The sequence below is a fragment of the Mobula birostris genome, chromosome 15 (genome assembly GCF_030028105.1).
Source record: "Mobula birostris isolate sMobBir1 chromosome 15, sMobBir1.hap1, whole genome shotgun sequence".
Classification (NCBI taxonomy): Eukaryota; Metazoa; Chordata; class Chondrichthyes; order Myliobatiformes; family Myliobatidae; genus Mobula; species Mobula birostris.
This window is the reverse complement of record NC_092384.1, coordinates 34,645,284-34,670,716: the sequence shown is the minus strand read 5'-3', so window position 1 is coordinate 34,670,716 and position 25,433 is coordinate 34,645,284. Positions and strand designations below refer to the sequence as shown.

At 39.9% G+C, this 25,433-nt stretch overlaps 1 protein-coding gene across 5 annotated transcripts in view; it reads right to left on the bottom strand.

Annotated features, from left to right (window-relative positions):
• Nucleotides 1–25,433, bottom strand: part of tox3 (TOX high mobility group box family member 3) — a 109,731-nt gene that overhangs the window by 68,926 nt on the left and 15,372 nt on the right. Inside the window, exon 1 of one of the 5 annotated variants that reach the window (XM_072279578.1) lies at nucleotides 836–894. The exons of the other annotated variants lie outside the window; for them this stretch is intronic. Coding sequence (XP_072135679.1) covers nucleotides 836–883 — 48 coding nt within the window. The 5' untranslated portion in view covers nucleotides 884–894. Of the gene's footprint in view, nucleotides 1–835; nucleotides 895–25,433 lie in introns of those variants that run through there. 5 annotated transcript variants of the gene reach the window in all.

The following is a 25,433-nucleotide window of genomic DNA, read 5'->3' as shown; positions in this document are numbered from 1 at the left end:
GATATATTCTCTAGTATGCTGCATTGGATGTTGTGACAGCAAAGCATGACTGATTCTGGTTGTAGACTCACCACTGTCAAGTCAGCTGCTGCTTCACACACCTTTGCCTCTGCTGAGACAGTCTCAGATTCACACTCTTCCTTGAGACCTCTACAAGCTCTCACCATGTCTAGACATGCTTCCTCCATATCTATGCGAGCTTTCTCCATTTGCATCTCAACTTTGGGTCTAGCACAAGTCGTTCCCATTCCTGCCACTTCAGCTCTGGTATGGGCTTAAGCTGCAGCCACACTACTTGTGGATTTGTTATAGTGTCACGATGACGCGATTGACGCGCCACCTTCGGAGCTCACTTCCAGGTCAACGTTGCTCAGGTCAGAATCTGACATTGTCACGTACAGTGTTAAACATTTCTCCGGTCCGTGGGCGATGCCATTGAAGGCGAGTTCTCTTCACTTTACTGTCCTTGCAATACACCCTCGTATGCGCAAAGTATGCAGTGAGTTAAACACTTTCTCAAAAAGCACCCAAGATGGAAGATTTCTTCAGGGTTTTTAAAATGAGAATTCTTACATGTGAAACTGCAGAAAGTAAAATGCTTATTAAATTTGATACTGAATCTTCACATGGCTGAATATACTAATACTGCTGATTATTCTCACAACCAGTTTTAACCAAAGTAACACACAAATGCAAATCTCCATAACTATGCTGTCTAGACAAGAGTAAACTTTTCGCACAACAATATCTTAATAACAGTAAGAAATAAACATAGTAGTTCCATCAAAATATATCTGCTAAATGTTTACCAGCATTAACAAAACATAAGACTTACAGATATTGCTGTTTCAAGGGCAAATGAAGAACGGATGGAGATGGACATCTTTCCACTGTGTGCTTCAAGTTGAATCCAAATTAAACCACGCAGGAAGTGATATAAAAACACAGCTTACTGTACATAACAAAACTGATGTTGATACAAAATGAACTGCATACAGAATGAATTGCACCTCTAGAGGCCAGAACAGTCAGCATACAAAAAAAAACTGGATTAGCTTAGTCTTTTAGGTCGATCAGTCATTTCAACGTGAATAGGTTTTACTTGGCACTGGAGTAACAGGTACAGGATACCTGCAACCTGAACCAGTTCCTTTCAGCTCTCCACATTACTGGCAATTAGCAAAGTGAATTCTGATTTAATACATTGCATTAAATACACATTAATGAGGTAGCACCCAAAGTTAAATTTTTGTTGACCTTGTTGACCTAGTGAATAAGACTGAAGATTGTTTAATGTCATTTCTGTTACAAAAGACTAACAGAATAATTGCTACTGTGGTTCCATTGCAACACAAAAAAACAGTAAGATAAAGAAAACAAATAATTAAGACATATTAAATATAAATATGAAAAATAGATAATATACATAGATTGATTGTACATCCATAAAATCCATAAAGACACAGGAGTGTCTGTACATAAGGTGACTGACATGAAATGATAAAGTAGTAGTGGTTGGGGGAGTGGAGGTGTGGGTTAGTGGGTGGAGGTGTTAATCAGCCTTACTGCTTGGGGAAAGTAACTGTTTTTGAGTTTGGTGGGCCTGGTATGGCTGCAACAGAGCCTCCCCCCCCTCATGGGAGTGGGACAAACAGTCCGTGAGCAGGTTTTGTGGGATCGTCATGATGCTACTAGTCTTTTTCCTGTACTTTTCTGTACATACGTGCTTGATGGTGGGTCGGCTGGTGCTGGTGATGCTTTGGGCGGTTTTGACTACCTGTTGTAGGGCCTTCATGTCTGCCATTATGGAATGCCTTGGGCAGATCTTAAAAATGCAAGCTTTTTCATTCTATAATTAAAATTTAAACATCTCTAAGATGTATTCAACTGAAAAGAGATAAGTATTAAAACCAGTGACTGGACAATTTATTCTAATAGTTTTTATTTTATGCACGTTTCATAAACAGATTTGTGTTTTGAAAGAAACAATAAAATGACTTGAACTAGAACGAACGCCAATTAAATGTTTGCGTCTACCATCACAGTTTACAGCACAATTAATAAAGAAATTATTTGTCACGTGTACTCTACATTTAAACCATCTCACTTGGAACTACTATATAATAGCAAGAACTTCCCCTTATGCACTCATTAGTTCAAGTCATTCAAGAATTCCCGGTACAAGAAATAATTTTTCACTCTTTTTTGGTTTAAAAATAACAATTACAATCCAATATTCATTAGTTTTAATAATAATCCATGTTATACTCTGCTTTAATATTTGTTTTTCTCTGGTTGAAAGTCAAGTCCTAATATAAAATTATATTTTACAGTATATGTTTTGATTCAGCTCTGCTACTGAAAGGCACTTCATCAAGGTGACAGCTAGTTTATGGACTATTTTTCTAAACAGTTCTCCTTGAGGACATCTATTAAGTCTTTGTCTGAAAATGTATCTTGTGATTCATTCAACACCATCATCATGTCTTCTCATGCTCTGATGATCCAACTCTAGATTTTCCAATCAGACGATCCCTACCATGAATATGAGTATGGTGGGAGGAGCAGCTGGGTGATGAGAATGACATCACAGGTAATGGCCTTGCTCTGATTTTCACAACCGAACTTTGAATAATTATGATAACAAGGTAACAGCTTTTGAAACCTGCAAGAGCTTAAAAGGAACAATCAGCAATGATGTATATTTAACTGTTTAAGACAAATTTTGGAACATCAACAGGGCACTGGTGCAACACGAGCCGCTCAGCGCTCATTTTGTGGAAGTGAACCAGGCTCAATTTGGAACCATCAGACAGAGGCCTACTGGAGACCCGTGAAGGAGCACTGAACGGCAGCTGGTCAGCCAGCATCAATGCAACCATCTCATGCATTCAATTCAGTGAGAGAGAAAACTCGGTGACATTACTACGTCAGCCACTGCTTCCAAAAATACACTGCAGAGAGTTCCAGTGACAATCGCCTTCCCTTCATGCTCTGTTAAACTACCCAGCAGCAATGCCCACAAATCGTTCTTACATTTTGCTGGATCTCTTTCTTCCCTCACATCCCCGTTCGCATTTTAGATTAGATTGGATTAGATTATGAGAACACTCAGTCCTCTTTATTGTCATTTAGAAATGCATACATGCATTACAGAATGATACAATGTTCCTCCAGAGTGATATCACAGAAAACAGGACAAACCAAAGACTGACACTGACAGAACCACATAATTATAACATATAGTTACAGCGATGCAAAGCAATACCATAATTTGATAAAGAACAGACCATGGGCACGGTAAAAAAAAAAGCCTCAAGTCCCAATTGACTCCCGAGTCCCCGATAGCAGGCAGCAAAAGGGAGAAACTCCCTGCCATAAACCTCTAAGGTACCGACAACTGCCGATGCCTTGGAAGCAGCCGACCACAGCCGACACTGAGTCCGTCCATCCGAAAACTTCGAGCCTCCAACCAGCCCCTCCGATACAGCCTCCCGAGCGCCATCAACCTAGCCCCGGCCGCTGAAACAAGCAAAGCCGGGGATTCGGGTCTTCTGCTCCGGAGATTCCGGTTACCATACAGTAGCAGCGGCAGCGAAGCGGGCATTTCAAGAGTTTCTCCAGATGTTCCTCCGTACTCTCACGTCTGTCTCCATCAAATCAGAATTGTGCACGGTCCCCTACTTGACAGATTACAGATATCATTCACCGGAGAGGCCGCGCGCGCTCCATTGCGCCACCATCTTCTCCTCCTCCTCTGGTACCAAATACATTTACCATATTTTACCATATACATTTGAATTTACATTATCTTTTTGAACAAAATGCAATTCTGCCTGACCTCCACACACCACTAAAGGTGAAGAATGACCAATTGCAAAGGGAAGTAAATTCCTCATGACATACCTTCTCTGTTCCTATCATACTTAACACTAGTTATAACAACTGTATTATAAAACTTACACATTTTTCCATATACTGAAAGTAATGTGAAGTCACATTTATCAGGAAACAGATCTTTCCACTTAAAGAGGGAAACCTGATTGGAGTATAGCATTCATAATCCACACAGTTCCACAGATATGTGCACACAAGTTGCTCCTGCTCTAGCACATCTCTTCATCCCTTTGGACACCTATTACTTCTGATCAAGAAATCCAGCAAAGTCGATAAAAACACAGATTGTAACTTGTTTGCTCGGCCTGAACTTTCAGAGAACACTGCTGCTCAGAAAAAAGAACACGATCAAGGTTCGAATTAGAAGTACTGTGGCTTCACAGCACTTTGAGAACTAATACTCCACATGTACTTTATGGAAAAAGAGATAAACTATGATAACCGATACCCAAGTAATATTTCTGATTAGTATGTGATTAGAAGATATACATTGCTTTGTATGGTTTAGGCAGACTCAAAAGGTACATGACTTTATAAATGGAAAGTATAAGGGCTAATCACTGAAGGAATGAGATAGGATCTGCTAAGCTCCCTCCTTGTTTACTTCCTCTACATGTTTGTCTGACATGAGATCGAAGCACATTAGAAACAAATTATCTCATTAAAACCTAATAAAGGAAATAGAATCAAAGGGTATGCATAAGCCTTTCCTAAAAATAATCTATCTGCTTTTATTTCTACCCAATTATAGCTGAAAATGGTAAATTTACAAATCTAGTGTTCGGCAGAGAACTATTTGGGAATGGTATTCATTTAATTATTTCTTCCTCAAATGTACAATGTTAAGTAGGCTTGGGCATAAGAAATGGACAAACATGTCAGCCACAAATATAGAAGAGCTTGGCATTTCAGTTCAAAATTAAACTGGTCTGCATGTATCCTATGAAAGGTTCCCTTTACTTCAGCTGGGAGCCAAGGGGTAAGTATGCGGTCATTGGATTTTAACGGGCCAATGCTACATTCTGTAATACCATCAAGAGACTCTATCCAGACAAGTATTTCAAACTGTGGTAAAGTAACTCATGTTACCAGGAGACCAGAAGGCAAATGAGAACAACACATGAGCTCACTGTGTGCTTAATGTGATCCCTCCCTCAAGCTCCCTCCCTCCATCTATCTGTATCAGACCCATCACCTTGTTTGGATATGCCCTATCAGACATCTCAAAAGAGTAAAACAGTAGAATTCATTAAAGTGCTTTACAATTTGGTTTGTAATCCTACTCCATTTAGCACATTTCAATTACAACATGGCAAAATGCCACAGCCAATTTACCCCTAATTTAAATTCAGTTGCTTATGTATTGTAGAAATTGTTGCACAATTGCCAAGAAGCTTATATCACATTCGAAATACAGACCATGTCTTACCGGCAATAAACTTTAAGGTTTATTCTAGCTTTTGTTTTTTCAAAGTCAACTAAAGTACAATTTATTATCAAAGAACGTATAACTTATACACCTTGAGATTTGTTTGCTTACAGGCAGCTACAGAGCAAGAAACATGAAGAACCCAATTTTTAAAAAAAGACTGGAACCGCTGCACAGAGAAGGAGAAAGAAAATAAAAATAAAACACAATCACGCAACCAATAGGAGCAACCGACAGCGTTCAGAACCAGACTGAGATCTGCTCCCCGGAACAGCCAGAGGAGGTCCAGCCTCAGTCTCTGCAGCACAGCAGCCACCACGGAGATGACTGAACATCATAGGAGAGCGAGTGAAATCAGCCCAACCCTCGCCTACCATCCCAACATTCAGGCTTTACAGTCTATCTGGGCTGGCGTTTAAATTGTCCAAGCACCATGTCGGACCCGGCTTAGACCCGGATTCCGATGAAGCGATACAAGTGGGCCGCCCAGCCCAGAGCCATTCTCAACCTCACCAAATCGGCTCAGTGATTCAGCCTTGCGTTGTCACTTTTTATTGCTCTTCAGTTGAAGCAAATCTAGAGTTCTGGAGAAGCCAAGAATGCAAATATGCATAATCAGAAGATTGGGTGATGCCACTCAACTTCAAAGTTTATTTTCATTCTCCACGAATTCTAGTTTCCACTGAAGTATTCATGCAGAGAATCTCACAGTCTTTTTTATAAAACGCCACACAATTCATTACACGGGGAATGGCAATGAAAACATATAGTTTCCATTCATTTCTGCAATGAAAGCACCTTAACATGGTGCATTCTAACCTGTTGTTGCATTGGTGTCACCAATGAGGATGCAAAGGTGCCAGCTCCTAAAGGCAAACTGCCCATGGCAACCAGGCAACAGAAACTGGCATGGGGGTGGAGTGGAGGAAGAGAAAGAGAGAGAGTGAAAGGTAGGGAGAGTGAGGCAGCTCCAAAACTTATTCATCATGAAACTCAGTTTCAGGTGTAGGAGATAGAAGCCGTGCGGGATGCACTGTGAGAGGAGAGAGTTAGGATGCAGGAAAAAGTCTGGAAATGGATGACAGGAACAGAAGTGAATATTCCAAAACTACAGAACAATGCCAGAAGAAATTTCACGACAAAGCTAAATTGTCAAGAGGAAGGACACCTTAAACACCAAGCACAGAGCTTTTTATTAAATCATATTCTGGCATTATTGCGAAGCAAGAATTTATTGCTCATTGTTAATGCCCTTGCAGAGGCAGTGATGAGACACTTTCTTAAACCTCTGAAGTCATTCCGTGAAGATACCATCACAATGGTACTGGGCAGGGAGTTCCAAGATTTAGATCAACTGAGGACAGAGCAGTGAGACTATCAAACCAGATGGTGCACATCTTGGAACGCGTGCACATCTTGGAACGCGTCCCCATACACCCACTGCCCTCACCTTTCTAGGCAGTACAGAGTATGGGTTTAGGAAATGGCTTGGAGTATTCAGGTGAGAATCAGAATCAGGTTTATTAATATTGAGGAATATCATGAAAGATGCTGTTTGGGGCAGCCATACAATGTCGGACATAAAAAAATAAAATCACTGCAAGTCACGAACAAACAAGCAGTGCAGAAATGAAATAGTTCATACATCATTCAGAAAACTGATGGTGGAGGAGAAGACACTGCTCCTGAATAATTGAGTTAGAGTCTTCATGTTTCTGCACCTCCTCCCTAAAGTAGTAATAAGAGGAGATGTCCCAGATGGTGATGGTCCTTAATGATGGATGCCAGCTTCTCAAGACCATTTGAAGATGTGCTCGATGGTGGACGTTGTACCTGACATATCACAGACACTGTGTGACAGTGATGCAAGAGAACGGATGTTTATGGTTACAAATTAGAATTATTATTAGGGCTAACATTGGATGTGTATTTTCCCTGGGTTGTGTCAAATTCAGAATCAGATTTAATATCATCTGCATATGTCACAAAATTTCTTAACTTCATGGCAGCAGTAGAATTAATACATGATAAATACAGAGGAAAAAAGTACTGAGTTACATTAAGTATATACATGTCTATTAAATGGTGAAGTTAAAATAGTGGAAAAAAAACAGAAATAAAAACAGTAGTGAGGTAGTGTTCATGGGTTCAATGTCCATTTAGAAATTGGATGACAGAGGGGAAGAAGCTGTTCCTGAATCACTGAGTATGTGCTTTCATGTTTATTTACCCCCTTCCCAATGGTAACAATGAGAAGAGGTGTGTCCTGGGTGGTGGGAATCCTCACCGATGGATGCCATCTTCCGAAAGGCACCGCTCCTCAAGATGTCTTGGATACTATGGAGCCTGCTACCATGAGGCAGCCATCTTCAACCCTTGTTTTGTAGCAAAAGTATTATATGGATGGCCTTGTAGAGCTTCAGTGTGTTGATGATAAAGTCTTTAGTGATGGAAATTTCATTGGATGTTAAAGGCACATGACTGGGCTCTCAATGACCGGCACTTGTGTGACACGTTATCAGCCACTTTTCGGTCAGGGTCGTCTTCTAATGGCTCACTGTTCAGTTCCATTCACAGTGCCTCAGCAAATGAGGCAGCTCTTGCCAGAAAATTGCCTCAGTCATGCTGCATGCAGAAACTATCTACTTCATTCACAGAGGGGGTGAATTCCACTTTGTGAAGCTGTGAACTTCCCCAAACTCTGACCTTATGATGGAAGGTCATCAATGAAGCCAGTTCGGCCGAGGAAACGCACCTCGTACACTTGTGCATTGATGCTCTGTGCTTGTGATGATTGACCTTCAACAACCACAACTATCTTCCTTTGGCAAGATATGACTCCAGATATTAGATTGTTTTTCCTTTGATGCCCATTGACCTCTGTTTTACCAGAGTGACTTGGTATTATAGTTGGTAAAATCTGCTTTTATATCAATGACACCCCACCTCCAGAATATAGTTGGATATGTGATTTGATGTAGTCTGGAGCTGTGTGGAACTCATCCCACAATGAGTGAGCAGGTTATTGTACAGCAAGTGCTTCTTGGTCATTTCACACACTACTCACTGCTACACCACCCCAATCATTAAATTTTACGTCTCCATAACAATGATGATGAAAAGGTCACTCAATACCCTTCACAAGTGTTGCACCTGTCCCATCTAGAGAAAACCATTACTCAGCCAAAGGGCAGGAGGCTTTGCTTCAGGGACAAGTGGAACCAGAACTTTTCACCATGTTGTCATTATATGAGGCTTGATTTCATCCCCATGTATATCCTCAGCACAGTCTCTATGCTGTATCACTACAAACTGCTTACCAGTGAGCTGACCTTCTGTTTCACCTTTGTGAAGTATCAACTCATGACTGCCACCATGAGAGATGATTGACTGGGTTGGATGAAGTTGTACCTCAGGGAGACATGCTGGGCATCAAGCATCTCATATGGAATCTCTCCAAATGGGAAGTCTGCACATCTATCCTATCCTGAAGAACACAGATGACGCTAAGTTAACAAGACTGATGTGGGTGCAGAGTGAGATTGTGAGCAAACAGTCTGGCCAATCTCGCTGAATGCAGAAGACAACAAGGGCATCTTCCTGCTCCTGCAGATGTATGGCATGAAGACGCGAGATCTCTTAATGTCACGTCCAGTTCTTTGCTGGTGTGAGCACCAGTCGGAGGCATAGTGGTTTTGTTACTGGACAAGCAGTCAAAGTTTTGATACTCCGGATCCAGAGCAAAGCTTTGCATCCCATCATGGCAGTTAGAGGGCTTAAATTCAACAAATTAATTTTTTTTAAAGTGTCTTTTTAGTAATAGCAAGTGCATATGTCAACAGCGAAATGATTGAAAAAAAAGCTCTTTTTATTAACTTTGGAAGACTTCATAGCAGCATGCAGTATTTTATGAAGCTGACCAGTCAAATATCTGAAGCCAGCAGAGCGTTCCTTGAAACAGCATTAAAGCCAGCAAAATAGCATAATGAGTTCCTAGTTCAATGGAAACTAACTCAAAGGATTGAGGAACAATCTACATTACTAAGGGAGTAAATGGATATTGTGTGAACAATGACACTCTTAGGTGCACATCCAATTTTGGAGATGAATAGCACATGGATGAGTGCAGTCCAATTTTGCATTGGTTGCAATTTCACCAGAAAATGACTGCTGATGCAATCCAGACCAGGTGAAATCTTTGATATACATTCTGTTAGTGGGATCCATTCAAATAAATAGGTATTTTAATACTATGAATGCAAGAAGTTTGAGTTTCCAGGACACAGTCAACTGGTTCCAATTACCAGTAGTCGATGACAATTTCAACACCAGCAAATTGAACTCACCATGAGCCCCAAAACAACTACTTTTAGAAAGAAAGGGTAGCAGCAATGCAGAACAAGTCTGCACAGCTGTTTGCTAATAGCCATTGTTTTGCATCAGAATCAGTTTTTTTTTGTTCTTTAGCAAACTGTCTGACTGAATTGCAAATTCTAACCATCAATCACAAGGCTTTGTACAAATCCCCCTTAAACAAACTACTTCTTTTGTCCCGAGACTATACAGTGGATAAAATGGGAAAATTTGCAGGAAGATACGTTCCTACCAAGGGACTGTAGAAAGAAAAACCTAAGACTGTTTAACATTTGTAACAAACGTAAAAGCTTTATTTAGAGCAAGTGTTACAAGAACAAATTGTAAGCAAACAAGCTTGTCACAGAGCTATGTTATCAATTACTTTAAATCCTTGCAGGAAATATAGTGTATTTTTAAAGTGTCTGAGGGACAATTCTACGATGCATAATCCCCAGAAAAGCAAACATACCAATGGGAACTGTGAACAAAAATAGGGTTGCAAATAGTAACCTCCAATTCTCCCAATAAATTAAATGCTCCAGAAATAAGAAATTCCATAAAATTATACTTCTAAAACAATTCTACGCTGCATTTTTTTTTATGTATTTGAGGAAGGACCTAAAAACTGAAAGTTGGCAGATTAAATGGCTCCAACATTTTCTGTTTTGAATAACAATGGTTACTGTGGTTGGTTGCTGTGACCATAAGTGTGGTCATTACTGTAGCCAATTAGATTGTATTCAGTTTTTGGTTTCAACATAATCCCAGAGGGGTGCTATTCTGCTGTGGGCTGCTGCTAGTTTGTTGCCCAACTTAGATAAATCTATAGCACTACAACATCAGGCACAAGTCAGAACTTTGGTATGAAGATATCGATCAATTATCATACTTGAAAGGCATTTTTAATGTGCATCTTCTTGTTAAAGCAGAGAAAGCAAATCAAGAGGCGTAGGGATGTAGCTCTCTCTATATATGCAAGACTATCCAAGAAGCACTGATGGAATCTGGAATGAATGCCAATGCACGATTGGGTTTCTCATTTTAGATCTTCCCTCATATTGTTAGGATTTTAACATTAAATTGCCTGCCTTAAATTGACTAAATAATCCTGTGCTATTTATCCAGTAGTGCAATACAACCACTTTGGTCAGAAATAAGGGCCCTGAGAGTCAGATCAATGACCACATTTGCTCCAGAGTTTGCTGGTTGTATGCTCATCGGTCTTCAATTATGTTCACTTTCATGCACGGATGGAAAACATCGACTATTGAAAAATAAAATATTTGTCTGACTTTCAGACTTGCACTGCGCTCACATGAGCTGGAGCAACGGTTCAATGGGGATAACAGATGCTGTGATGATAACAACATCAGGCAATGATTCTCACCTTGGGCAGGGTTTTATAAAGGAAATGCCAGCAAATTCCACAGTTGCATATGTGAGCACACAGTTCTACAACTCAACGGCAGCTGTTTACTGAGATTGCACCCCACCATTCCCAGAGTCCAATGGTGATGTGCAAAATAGTGGCAAGTGCCTAGCACTTAAATTCTTGCCCTGACCCCCGGTCTGATGGGGTCTGCCACCGAGCTAGTAGCAAATACTTTAAAGCAGGTTCTCAATGAGGCTTGCAAAAAAGACAACTATGATCTCTATTTGTCAGTCAAAAGGAAGCTCTCCACTGACTGTAAACTTGAAACATGAAGGTTAATAGCATTAACTTGAGACCTTGATGCTGGCTCCGCCTTTTGAAAAATAATTTCAGGCCAAAGTGCAACCATGACCTTTCAATCCAAGGACCCAACAGACAGGATTTGGAACCATCCCAATTCACTTTAGCTCAGCTTGGCACAGGAAGGGAAAATTAATATTCCTTCATTAGCAAGTTGGTAACTACATTCAGCAAAGCTTAATGAACACATTTAAATTGGGGAAATATTACAAACACCCACTTTAACATTCTTCACTTCAGTGAATTTAAAATTCCGAGGGGGAAGAGAGCTACAAATTGTGAACCATAGAATTACTTTCTATTAAAGTACATCAAATTTAATCAAAGGCAAATTTACATTTTATCATATAATAGCATAAAATCTGGATAATTCAAATATTATTACGTTGGTCTCAGAGCCAATTATATTTTACAAGTAAGGATAATTAAAATAACTTGGAAAGTTTCCAAATACAAATAAAAAGTCAATGCCGCTCTTCTACTTTAATAATTCAATTATTCATACACAGTTACGCATCAGCTTTAACAGGGAAATATTCCACTAAGGTCGATTTTTGCAAGTTCATTCCAATCTTGTTCCTGGTTAATGTTTGCACAACTGTAAATAAGTATCACAAACCAGTTGTTCAATCTATATAAATTTGAGAAACACATATTGACGAGCAATGACTCATATATCAGTCTATTATATGCTACAGGGCTGACTATATTAAAACAAATCACTTTGCCTGCAGCTGAAGAATGGATGCAATATACAGATCAGAGGTTATTGTCTAATTTAAATCTTGGCTCTTTTCCCAGTACAATACTCTACTTTGTGCTCCCCGCTGCTTGATTTTACTGCCAGTGAAGCACTGCCTGCGCTCAAACTGCTTTGGGTGTTTTCCAAAAATATGCCTACAAAATGCCAATCAACAAGTCGCTAAAGATTAACAGAATGACTGTAGCAAATTAATTTGAACCACAGAAACATCTGTCCTGTGTGTTTGCACTTTAAAAAAAACTCCATACACCTGTTTCTCAATTACTTCGATCTGTCAGTCAATGTTGATTCAGCTTGCTGGTTTCATGTAAATACATTTGGGTAAGTGGTGGAAGTGCATTTATCCACATTGCATTATAGTTTCAGCTGCATTAGCTATTAAACAAATTTTTTACAGACTGCTCATCTCTGCTGTATTACGTGATTATAGAGACTTTAAAAAGAACCCCAAAACCCTCTAAGGCTGCAGTCATTAAAGAGTCCAGACGCTATCAAAAATGGTGTCGTTATGAAGATTGTGGCCTTTGACAACATGGCTAGTGGATTATGTAGAACTGGGAATAAATAACGCTAGTTACGACTTTAAGCTTACTGTATTTACTGCAAAGTAAAACATTTCTTAAATTCTTTGAAGGACTGAAAGCATGTTCAAGACTGCACTTCTCTCCACATAACTATGTGGAGGAAAACAATCTTTAAACAAGTATGCTGCCAATCTTCTGAATTTCCTGTGCTCCTTTGTTATCCACACCAGGATGAGACCCTTTACATGGCTATGTAGTATGAAGTTCCATCCGTTATCTTGATCCTTGCACCGATTTTCAAGTGCCTAAACAACTAATTGAAGAAGATTGAAGTGTTGTTTTAAAACCAGTGTTGTAACATTTGACTGATTTTTATAGGAAGAATAGCTTGCACACAAATTTGACAGTGATGAATGAAGCAGCGATGCTTTGTCAGACTTCCTATCACAGTTTCAATAACCCGGGCTGCATGCCCACCATGTCTCTCTCATACGGAGATTTTCTTCATTCATCTTCATTAGGCAGACATTTGACCCGCCTGGTAACATCCTGATCACGTTTGGGCCAACAGGGAGCTCTTCCTCCTCCTAACAATTATTTTATGCTAACTGATGAGATCAGTGTGATTTTATATCACCAAAAAGTCAATCCCTGCACAAGAAAGCCAAAACCAAAATCTACTCATGCAGTTAAATATTTCTTGTTCTAAAAACAAATCGAAAGCAGTTTATATAAAAGCAAAAATATTTTCTTGCAAGAAATATAGTTTAGGAGGATTATTTCATACATACTAAAACCATGTTGTTGTGGAAAATTGAATTACATCCTCCAGTGTGTGACCCAATAAACGAGGATATTGTTGTCCTGCCAGTAAGGGTGAAGAGGTGAGTAATTATAGTAACAGTTAAAGAAGTTGCCTACTAGGACGGATGCATGCAACTAAATGCTGCAGGTCTCCAAACTTATGTCAATGAAAATATTTGTGAACTGCAAGTTGTGGCCATGTCTATGGCTGTGTTTTATACTGTAAATAGTCATTTAAAGTTTTCACTTGACTGGCATCATAAAATGCAACTATGTCATCAATATATTAACTTATTGATTGCATTGAAGCTCGTCAAGTATACTATATAACAACATCGCTAGTAATTTAATATTTAAAAGTGCTGATAACTTGATATATTAAGCCTTTAGGCTTTAAGACAATGCATAATTAGAATAGATTACATTTTGGCTGTCTCAAAGAATCATAAACAATTCATGGCGCAGGAGACAATTTGACCCATCATGCTTGTGCCAGTAAAACAAAATGCCTACCTAACCTAATCAGTACTAGATCTGCAACCGTGCAGGTCACGGCTGTACAAGTACTTTTCAAAAAAAAAAATGATGAGAGTTCCTGCCTCGAGCATCCGTTCAGCCAGAAGGTTCAAGACCCCTTCAATCCTCTGGGTATAAAATAAAATTCCTCATCCTCCCTGGAATCCGCTAGTTTTAACCTCTCTGCTAAGGAGAGTAGATTCATCCTATTAATTTCAGCTCAGCCCCCTTAACTTTATAGGGTATCTCCTCTAGCCTGCCACCCACCACTCTGGGAAAAAAAACAACTATTGCTTGTGTGCTTTTGCTTGTTGCTACCAGTTGTGAGCACCAGCAACACAGAACACTGCAGCAAAGTACAGACCTTTGGCCTACAATGTTATGCTGGCCTTTCAACCTACTCTAAGATAACGTTAACCCTTCCCTCCTACATAGCTGTCTATTTTTCTGTCATCCATGTGTCCATCTTAGAATTTCTTAAATGTCCCTAATGCATCTGCCACTACCACCACCCTTGCCAAGATGCTCGACGCATTCACCATGCTCTGTAAAAAAAAACTTATCCAACATACTCTACTCCAATCAATTTAAAATTATGCCCCCTTGTATTAGTCATTTCCACTCTGGGAAAAGTCTCTGTCTGTACACACTATCGATGCCTCTTCTCCTCCTGTACACCTCTATCAAGTCACCTCTCATCCTCCTTCGCTCCAAAGAAAAAAGCCCTAGCTCACACACCTCAACCCCAAAGATTTGCATTTTCGTAAATCTCCTCCCTCCCCAGAGAAGTCACATTTTTCCTATCATGTGCTGAGCAGAAATATGGAACATTGACAAAAACCTTGCCAAAATCCACGTAAATTATGTCAAATGCATCATCCTCACAAGTGTCCGCATTAACTCTTTAAGACTTGTCAATTCAATCTAACATGACATTCTCTTGACAAATGCATGCTGACTAGCTCCGTTTAATCTGTACTTTTCTACATTATCTGAGTCTTGTCTGCAGAATTGAGCAGCTGTTATGTCCTTTCCACTAAATAATGTCTAGAAAGTGTAGAACTTTTGGTAAAGATACAAGTGAAAAGATGATTCATAATAATGTTCACCAAAATTTCACTCAGGCAACATGCAAAATTATTTACTGCTCTGCAAATTTCAAGTAATAATTATACACAAAGGAATTAAAATTAAATATTAAAGTTAAAATCTTAAAAATTTAAATATTTAAGTACCACTAACTATAATGTAACTAAATGAAAGGGATAACATACTTGCACAGTACTTAATTAATCATCATTCAATAATTTAATCCTCTGTGGTAATTAGATTTACCAAGATTTCATATTCCTGTCTTGGTCAATCAATATCTGCTTTCTCACATCAACAGCAATTTGGAGACAAAGAGATCAAGTGGATCCTTTTTAATTTTAACAGAAGAAATCTGGGCTGGTTCTAAAATAATTAAGGTAATGGATGGAACTTCATATTTCTTAGCTATGCATTGTTTGAGGAGGAGACTGACATTTTCACCTGCACACTTTCTTTGTTGTATCTTTTCACAAGTGGATGTTTTCCCTCAGTAAAAGCACAGAGGTTCATGGTGAGGTTGGGTTCATCTGACACTCAATTGGCCTAGTTAGTGTTTACCCTTATCAGGGTTAAGACAGAAAAGTGCACTTCTTCCTGCTAAAATTTCTGATTTAATCAATGGATTCTCTATGACTTGATGTTATCCTCCAACAAAATCAATTTTGCACAGAAAAATATAACAAATCCACTTAATGTATGTGATAGATACAGAGCAAAGGTGACCAGTGTACAAATAAACATGCTTGCTCAGCGTGAAGTTTTAGATTTAACTTACTTGGAAAACAAAGAAACAAATTATCAATTCCTAACATAAACTTTAAAATTGCTCCTGATAAGCAATTTGCTCTGCAAACAATATTTTTATTTTCCTCATGGGCAGCTACTTGTGCATCTTACAGTAACCATTTGTTTTTTTTAAAAAAAGTCTCAAGATCTACACTGCCAGATTAGCATAATACATGAAAGGAAACCAGAAACATATCAAAACTAGAAGATTAGTCTCAGGAAGGTTCAGCCAAATGGAGTTCAGAAAGGAAATCTTGCGGGGGCAAAGGACATCCGTTCTTCATCTTCATACTGACATGGCAATAGTGGAATTGCACAAAGGAGAAAATACTTGAACCTATCAGGATTCAACGTTGAAGCGTCGCCTGAAACTAATGTGTTGAATCCTAGGTTGCCCAGGACAGCTGGAGTAAAGTTAGCCACAAACACTGAAAGCTTAAGATTTAAACAATAAGCAAGGTCTCTGGCATTATAACCCAAGAGTTATAAAGTACAAAAGCCAGGAAATTACCCTGAATATTAAAGCACTGTTCAGGTTTCTGCTAGAGCATTACTTACAGCTTTGGATAAAACTACTGAAGGAGAATGTAAGGGTATAGGAATATTGAAATGAAGATTTACTTGATTGGTGTCGAACACAAGGGATTCAGTTACATCAGGTTAGGAGCGGGCTGGGCTTGTTTTCCTTACGGCAGAGAACATTAAGTAGAAATTTAGAATAAGGATTTTAAGTAATCAAAAATTTTGTTGGACTAAGTAAGCAGAAACTTTCTCCTAGGACATACTGTAGATTTCATATAGTTTGCAAAAGGAAGCATAGGTGAAGTGTTATAAACTGGAATGGACTGCAGTTTCAAAAGTGATGTGCAGGAGTACCTGGAAAGCACATGTGGAGAGGATAAACGATGGGATTAAATGGATAACTGTTTCAAAGAGCCACCATTCTTAAAAATGTGTGAAAATCTCCCCCCTCCCCAGCTCTATAATGCTATGAAAGATGGAAATTCTGAGTATGAACTTTATGTTTCAAACAAATTACTCGAGACTTATCACACAAAGTGAAAAGAGCAGTACTCATTTGGTTCAATGAGGGCTCTTTGAATCACTACTTAATTTTTACATACTGAATTACAATTAATTTCCCCAATTAACCTTTGACATTTCCCATGGAATGCACAGCACTGAAACAGGTCATTTACTAACTGGTGTTGTACACAAGCCTCTGCCCATTCCTCTTCATCTAATCTCATCTGTATATCGTTTTTTCACAGGTGTTTATTTAGCATCTTCTTATATGAATATTAACAAAATGTTGTGCTTTCCAAATTGACATGCACGATATGATAAATAATGAAGCTGAGAGAATCCATGCTTGGTTGCCAATACCAGTTTTGTTCACCTGCAGAGATAATTGAAGAGCCCCGCCCTTTGAAAAAGTAATCTGTTTCCACAGTCAAACCAGTACTCTGTGTCAAAGTCAGCACAAATGGTGCACTTTCTCACTGCCTGAGTAGTTCCATTCTTTCAGCAGTTCACCTTGGAGAATTACGGCATTGTGCATGGTCTGGTTGAATTTTAAAGCCAGTTCACGTTTCAGAGTTACAGCTCACTCACAAGGCAGGCATTGTTCAAATGAAGAAAAACACTGGAATAACTAATGAATACAATTAACCTTTTCATTTCTACGGACCTTCAGAGCCTTCCTGCCCCCACAGAGCCATTCACAGTTCCCAGGTACAAGTGCTGGGAGCAGGGAACAACTTAAAATGGTGATTCAGCAACTCTGTTGGGGATAAGTTAGGAAACAATTCAGTTTACCAAAGGGATAACACAAACAACTTAGCAAAATAGTAATAAATTCTTAAAAGTGACAACAGCTAAATATGCAAAGAATTTTCCCCAATCCCATCAGCTGATGGAATGAAAGACAGGAAAGCCACATCTATTCCTGAAGCTTTATTGATCTATCACACGCAGAAGACCAATATGCCAATTAGTTGGGAAAATGTGATCCCCCCTCCTCCCCGACTCTGATCGGGGCTCTCTGGCCACAGGGTATAGGGGGTAGTGGATACATTTCTGTGTGGCAGACCCTTCTGCAACTGCCACAGCTTTGCCTCCTTTCTCAAAGATAGTCATGAACACAGTGTCTCCAAGACCTACTCCTCTCCGCAGATGATGCGGAGTGAACCAACCTCAGCATTTTCTCCCAGCCTAATAGTTCAGGCTCTGATCACATTCAATCAGCGCCAGTGGATAGGACACGTGCCCAGAATCTGAATCCGTTTTGTTATCACTGACTTTTGTTGTTAGACTTGTTGTTTTGTGGTAGCAGTACAGAGTAATAGAGAAATCACTACAAATTGCTATACATTTATAAATATAAATTATAAATAACTACAATAAGAAATATAAAATAATAAATAAATAGAGTGCAAGACGCAAAAATAGTGTTCATGGGCCATTCAGAGGGCTTAAAAAGAGGATTTTCATGGCAGTCATAGAGTCCATTCTCACGTACGGAAGCGAGACATGGACACTCACCAAGACAATGTGAAAGTCTCTAGATGGTTGCTATACACGAATACTCCGGATGGCTCTTGATGTGAGTTGGCAACAGCACATGACGAACGTTGAGCTCTATAACAACCTACTGATGCTCTCCACTAAAATCGAGGCAAGAAGACTGCAACTAGCGGGGCACTGTCTACGCCACCCTGAGCTACCTGCCAGCCTAGTCATCATATGGGAGCCCAAGCACGGGAGGATGAACCCTGAGCACCATCCTAAGACTATGGTCAACACGCTCCTAGAACTCAGCGACGCGGCTAATGTAGATGAACTGAACACACTGATGAGGGAGGGGGAGAAGTGGAGAGTCCGTCATCATGCCCGACGCCGACCCCTTAGGCCTGAATTGACATAGTAGTAGTAGACATCATTCAGAAATTTGATGGTGGACAGAAATAAGCTGTTCCTATAACGCTGAGTGTGTGTCTTTTGGCTGCTATACCTCCTCGCTGATGGTAGTAATGAGAAGAGGCAATGTCTTGGATTGTAAGCGTCCTTCATTATGGATGCCAGCTTCCTGAGGCATCACCTTTTGAAGATGCCTTTAATGGTGGGGAGGTTAGTGCCCATGATGACCGATTCTACAACACTCCCCAGCTTTTATTTTTATCCTGTGCGAAACCAGGTGGTGATGCAACAAGTCAGAATGCCCTTCATGGTAAAAGATTCCCAAAACAAGCTCTACTCTCCAAGTTCCACCACGGGAAGAGATATCCAGAATGACAATGTAAACATTTCAAGGTCATTCTCAACATTTCCGCGAAAAAGTGCAACATCCTTATCAACTCATGGGAATTCATTGCCTGTGAAGGAACCTCTGGAAAACAGTAAGCACCAAGAACAGATACAATAGGAGCATGCAGAACACATACACACACAAAGATCACAACATCCCACCTGCTCCATCAAGCACCTCTTGCCTCAGTGACCGAGCATTCAGCAGAGTTTTTTTTTGAGAACCTCAAGACCCACAAAAACTGGAGTGGAAGCTTAACTTGAGGGACTATTTGAAAAAAAGTTAGCAATTGGCAAAAGAAAACATGTTAGGTGCATTCTTATGTCTCTTTAAAACTGGCATTAAAGTCATGAGTGGATTTGCTCCCAAGAATCAGAATCTCAACATGGAGGTGGAAGTGGGCCGGGAGATATTGGAAATTTGAAATAAAAACAGAACATGCTTGAAATACTCAACAGGTCAGGCAGCATCTGAGGAAGGAGAAATGAAAATAGTGACCCTCCACCTGAACCAATCTTCAAACTGAAATGTTAAATGTCTGTCTTTCCCTGGAAACTGCCTGCCCTGCTAAGTGTTTGCAATATTTGCAGGTTTTATTGCAGCTAAGTGTAACATCTGCACACAAGTATTTTAACCAATATCAATTTGTCATTAATTTTTCAGAGAAAGCATGCATTCTGCATATAAAAATACTGAGAGCTTTTATGTTGCATGTTTCCATTTACTCTCACTCGATTGAGAAAAAGATTGCTTATTAGTATTTCAGTGCGTTATGTGAAGTAGCTCTGGTGAAAAGATGATCATCAATAAATATTATATCATAAAATATTGCTTCAGTGTTGGTAGGCACAATCAAACATTTGATAAGACATTAAGTCAATTACACAATTCACAGTAATTTTGGAAATGCTACTCTAGAAATCAAATCTTCATTAAGTGCATTAGCAAATCAAATAACTTTATCTCATACTTACCTTTTCGCCTTATTACTCTAATTACTGTCATATCTATTTAACATCTTACGTTGTGTTTTCATCTGCTCATATTTTCTTATTTCAGTAGAGCTTGAAAAGTTTCATCTGGGATGCCTTAAATTGCAGATTCAGTAATACAATTGTGCAGGACCACCATATCAGGGGCCCTGAAAGAAGCAACTTTGGAGAATAGGAATCTTCACGTGACATCACTGGATGTGTTCAGAAACTGACAACACACATGCCAAAAGGGAAGGCAAGTTTTGTAAATACTGGATACATTGAATATGGATCATGGATGAAGGGCAGGAAAAGGCTTGCGACCTAGCTCCACAGAGCAGGATATAGATCTACCATACACAGCAGTTCAAGGGCAATCTGCAGTGATGTCCTAATGCACTGGGCTTCGCACATACAACTTTGACAATACAGTCAAACAGCAGAGTCCAATTTGTGCACACCAAGGGCAAGCATTCTATAAGGTGTGGATGATCAAGTGTTTAAGCACACCAAGTCTTTCAGTAGGTGGCAAGCTTCAGCAAAATTCTCCGTTCAGCCTTTTGAACTCCACTAAGTATCGACCAGAGACATCAAACATGCATAACATCAAGCCTTTCATTCCTGAGATCATTCTTGTCAACCTCCTCAGGACTCCCTCCAGAGCCAACACGTCTTTGATATGGTGCTTACAATATTCCAGATGCAGTCTGACCAATGCCTTATAAATTGTCAGCAGTACATCCTCTTGAAATGAGTGCCAACTTGTATTTGTCTTCTTTACTACCAACTCAACCTGCAAAGGAATCCTGCTGTAGGATTCTCATCTCCCTTTTCACATGTAATTTGTCTTCTTTTGCACCTTGGTTCTTTGTCGGTCTTTGTTTAGGTAGTTTTTCATGAATTCAATTGTATGTCGTTATTTTCCTGTGAGAGCTTGCAAGAAAATGAATCAAGGTAGTATATGGTGACATATACCTATTTTGATGATAAATTTTCTTCAATTTCTTTCCCCATTTAGAAAACAATCTACACCTTTATTCTTCCTACCAAAGTGTGTCATCCCACATCGTCAACACTGTAATCCATTTGCCATTTTTTGCCCACTCTCTTAGTCCGTCAAAATCCTTCTGCAGACTCCTGCCTCCGTTACATGGCTTACTGTCCATCTTCCTTGATATCATCTGCAGACTTGGCCACAATGTCATCAGTTCCTACATCCAGATCATAAATGAAAAAGAGGAAAGTCATGGTCCCAACACTGACCCCTGCAGAACTCACTGATCAATCTGAAAAGGGCTCTTTCATCCACACTCTTTGCTTTCTTCTGGTCAGCCAATCTTCTATCCATGATAGTACCTTGCCTCCAACACCGTGGACTCTTGTTCAGGAGCCTCGCAGTTACTACTTGGATTTTCAGAAGGCCTCTGACAAGCAGTACCTTGTCAAGGACTTTCTAAAAATCTAGTAATAACATTTACCAACTTTCCTTTTTCTAGACTGCATGTTACCTCCTCAAAAAAAAGGTCTTGAGGTCCTCAAAAAATTCTAAGAGGTTTGTTAGACACTATCTGTCCTTAAAACCATGCTGACTGCCTATTTTGACCTATGACCCAAGACTGACCCCTTCATTCTAGATACCTCAGCTAGGGGATCTCCTCGTATCCAGTTTGTTGAGATCTATTAGAATATTGGGAGTTCTAATAAGATCCCCTATTCTTCAAATCACTTGTGAAGACAAATCGAGTTGACCTGATCTACTTCCATACAGCAATCCTATCAACCCAGGAACATGTCAGGTGACCCTTTCATGCAGTCTTTCTACCCTTTCCTGGGAAGGGACAAAAATTACACAAAATACTCCAGGTGTGGCCTCATCAAGGCCATGTAAAATAGCAGCAAATCATTCTTGCTCCTGTATTCAAATCCACCTGAAATGAAAGATAAATACCATTGGCCTTCATAATTTTTTTCTGTAGATGTTGCCAAGCCATCCAGACTACCCTGTTCAAACTAACATCCCTACGCACTGCGTTAAGGTCAAGAGTCCTAGTTCCTCTGTGTCGTCCTCCATGATCTGAACAATTGGAAGCGTAATCAAGAGAAAATCTGCAGATGGTGGAAATCGAAGCAAAAACACACACAGACACACACACAAACATTCCTCCTCCTCCCCCCCCCCCCCCAAGGAACTCAGGCCAGGAAGCAACTATAGAAAAAGAGTAAACTATGTTTTGAGCAAAGATCCTTCATCAGAACTGAAGAAAAAAGATGAGAAGTCAAAGCAAGAAGATGGGAGGGAGGGGAGGAAAATACAAGGTAATAGGTGATAGATGAAACTGGGATGGGGGAAGGGGTGAAGTATAGAGCTGGGAAGTCAATTGGTGAAAGAGATAAAGGGCTGGAGAAGGGATAATCTGATAGGGGAGGACAGAAGGCCATGGAAGAAACGGAAGGGGGAGGAGAACCAGAGGGATGTGATGGGCAGGTAAGGAGATAAGGTGAGAGAGGGAACTGGGAATGAGGAGAGGGGTGCATTACTGGAAGTTTGAGAAATTGATGTTCATGTCATTAGGTTGGAGGCTAGCCAGACGTCATACAAGGTGTTGTTCCTCCAACCTGAGGGGGGGCCTCATCACGACAGTAGAGAACACCATGGACTGACATGTCAGCATGGGAATGGGAAGTAAAATTAAAATGGGTGGTCACTGGGGGATTCTGCTCTTTCTGGCGGACAAGAGCGTAGGTGCTCAGTGCAAGGTCTCACTGATATACAGGAGGCCACAGCAGGAGCACCAGATACAGTAGATGACCCCAGCAGGCTCATGGGTGAAGTGTCCCCTCACCTGAAAGGACTGTTTGGGACCCCTAATGGTAGTGAGGGAGGTGGTGTAGGGGCAGGTGTAGCACCTGTTCCACTTGCAAGCTCAACTGCCAGAAGTGAGATTAGTGGGGAGGGACAAAAGAACAAGAGAGTTGCATAGGTAGCAATTCTTGCAGAAAGCAGAAAGTGTGTGTGTCGGGGGGGGGGTGCGGTGGTGGGGAGGAGAAGATGTACTTGGTGGTGGGATCCCATTGGAGATAGTGTAAGTTACAGAGAATTATGTGCTGGATGTGGAGGCTGTCGAGGAAGCTTCGCAGCCTTCAAGCTCTAGTACCTCATTGAGCACAAGATTAGATGTTCATGTATTAAGGATGGCAGCTGTTGAAAAGAGCAGTGCTATAACACCTTTTATTCTTAACTGTACTAATATGACATCAACATACTAGTTGTTTAATATTAAAGGCATTGATTTAATGGATGTCAGAATGGTTAAAGAAGTTCGAGCTCTGAACAGGAAGGAATTGTTGAACAGAATCAATCTTCATGAACCTGCAGTTTTATAACTTCAGCAGCCTGGCTGTTTGCACTCTTCATCCTCATTGAGTGGCATTTCTGACTCAACTTCCTCCCTCACTGCTTCCCCCAGTCAGATGAAATTCCCATAAGATAGTAAGGTTTTTGAGACATGCAGCCAACAAAACTGAATATTAAGACTTACTGTCTTCAGCTGTCTAGAATTATTAAATGTAATGACATTAACAGCTTGCTTCACCAGATTCGTTGTTGATGCATAGCACTCATCATTGTATAGCACCAGTCCCTGAAAGGCTAGAGTGAACCAATTGATGTAACCATAGAAAAACTACAGCACGGAAACAGGCCTTTTGGCCCTTCTTGGCTGTGCCGAACCATTTTCTGCCTAGTCCCACTGACCTGTATGGCCAGTCTTGTCCTAATGTAGCCGTCCTGCCAACCAGCGATATGGGCAAGTCAAAGGCACCCAATGAGAGTTGACATATTGTTAAAGTATACTGACTGTCAACAGAAAACTAAGCAGAGACTTGAAAGGATTGTTTTTCTACACCACAGCAAATATCAAACCATACCCTTCTCATTTAAAAACACTGCTAGTTTGTGATGAGAAGCAAGCAGAATCACGAATACACCTTCTCTAGCTCAGCTTATAGACTCATAGGTTACAATGTCCCCTTTGTGTCGGTCACCACTTCCCCAAAATGTTTATATCTCTTTCCTCCACTCCACAAAGCTGCTGTCCCACCTGATGTGGAAGTCTCTATGGTATAACACCAGGCCATTTCCATCATCAGTAATTAAGATCAAAGGAAACCCTGGCAAAAGAGTTTTTTTTTACATTTATTTTGTAAAATAACTGAACCAGAAAAAAAATAAATTGACTGGTTTGATGTCCCATAAGTGAAAAGCATCCAATACCTTGTGGAAACTCTCTGCCAGACTAACTAATATGATGCTCTGGTGGGTGAAAGAACATCTGGACATCAGTTTCAGAAACATCCCCAAGACAGGCACAATGGCCATACTGCTATATTTAAATGAAGCTCCTAATTTGTTGGCACCCAATATGATGCCAATCAAACCTATATTATCAATAATTTTCCCCAACTTAGACTCTGAAAATGTATGATTCAGACTCCAGTTCTCTCCAAAGTACCCTTTCATACCCATACACTGACAAATGCTTCTGCTTTTCAATGCAAGTACACTTTACTCTTAGTTGGGATTTCAATGGCACCAAGCAGGACAACCAAAATTTCGAAGGGCACACCAGCTGATCCAGTTACCAACATAAATCTACCAATGGATACTACTCTTGAACTAATGTTAAGCTTTGCTTTAAGAAACCTAAATAATTTTTCAAGGGATGACAGAAGCTTATAATCCTTTATATATGGCCTCAGGTGAGTTCTGAGTATCATTCACTGCAGATTCAATATGACATATAGTCCTCATTTAGATCAAAACCAAAAAGTTAAATTTTTGTTCAATTCATCTTGGTAAGTGAAGGTCCTTGTGATCACTCCAAGCACAACTATCTAAAAGAAACAATTTAGATTTTGCTGAAAGCCAGGGTGAATGTGATGATAGCACTTAAAAGATAAAATGCTGGCTGGTACTTTTATCTGTAATTTATTGGATGGTCAAAGCACAAAAGTGTCTTTCTAAAGTATCCAGTTCATCACCTTATGTTACTATAAACAAAATGTACACACAGTATTTGGAAGGAAAGAGATTTTTATTTCTGCCAGATAAAGTTTTAAAACTTAAGTAACTTTTCATTGCCAACCCCAATATTTAAATAAAACAGGTACAAGTTCACAGAACAGAATCACCCATTGTCAGGAAGAATAGACTGGGCAGATACAAGTGGACTCCAGTTCTATATGACATGGCTG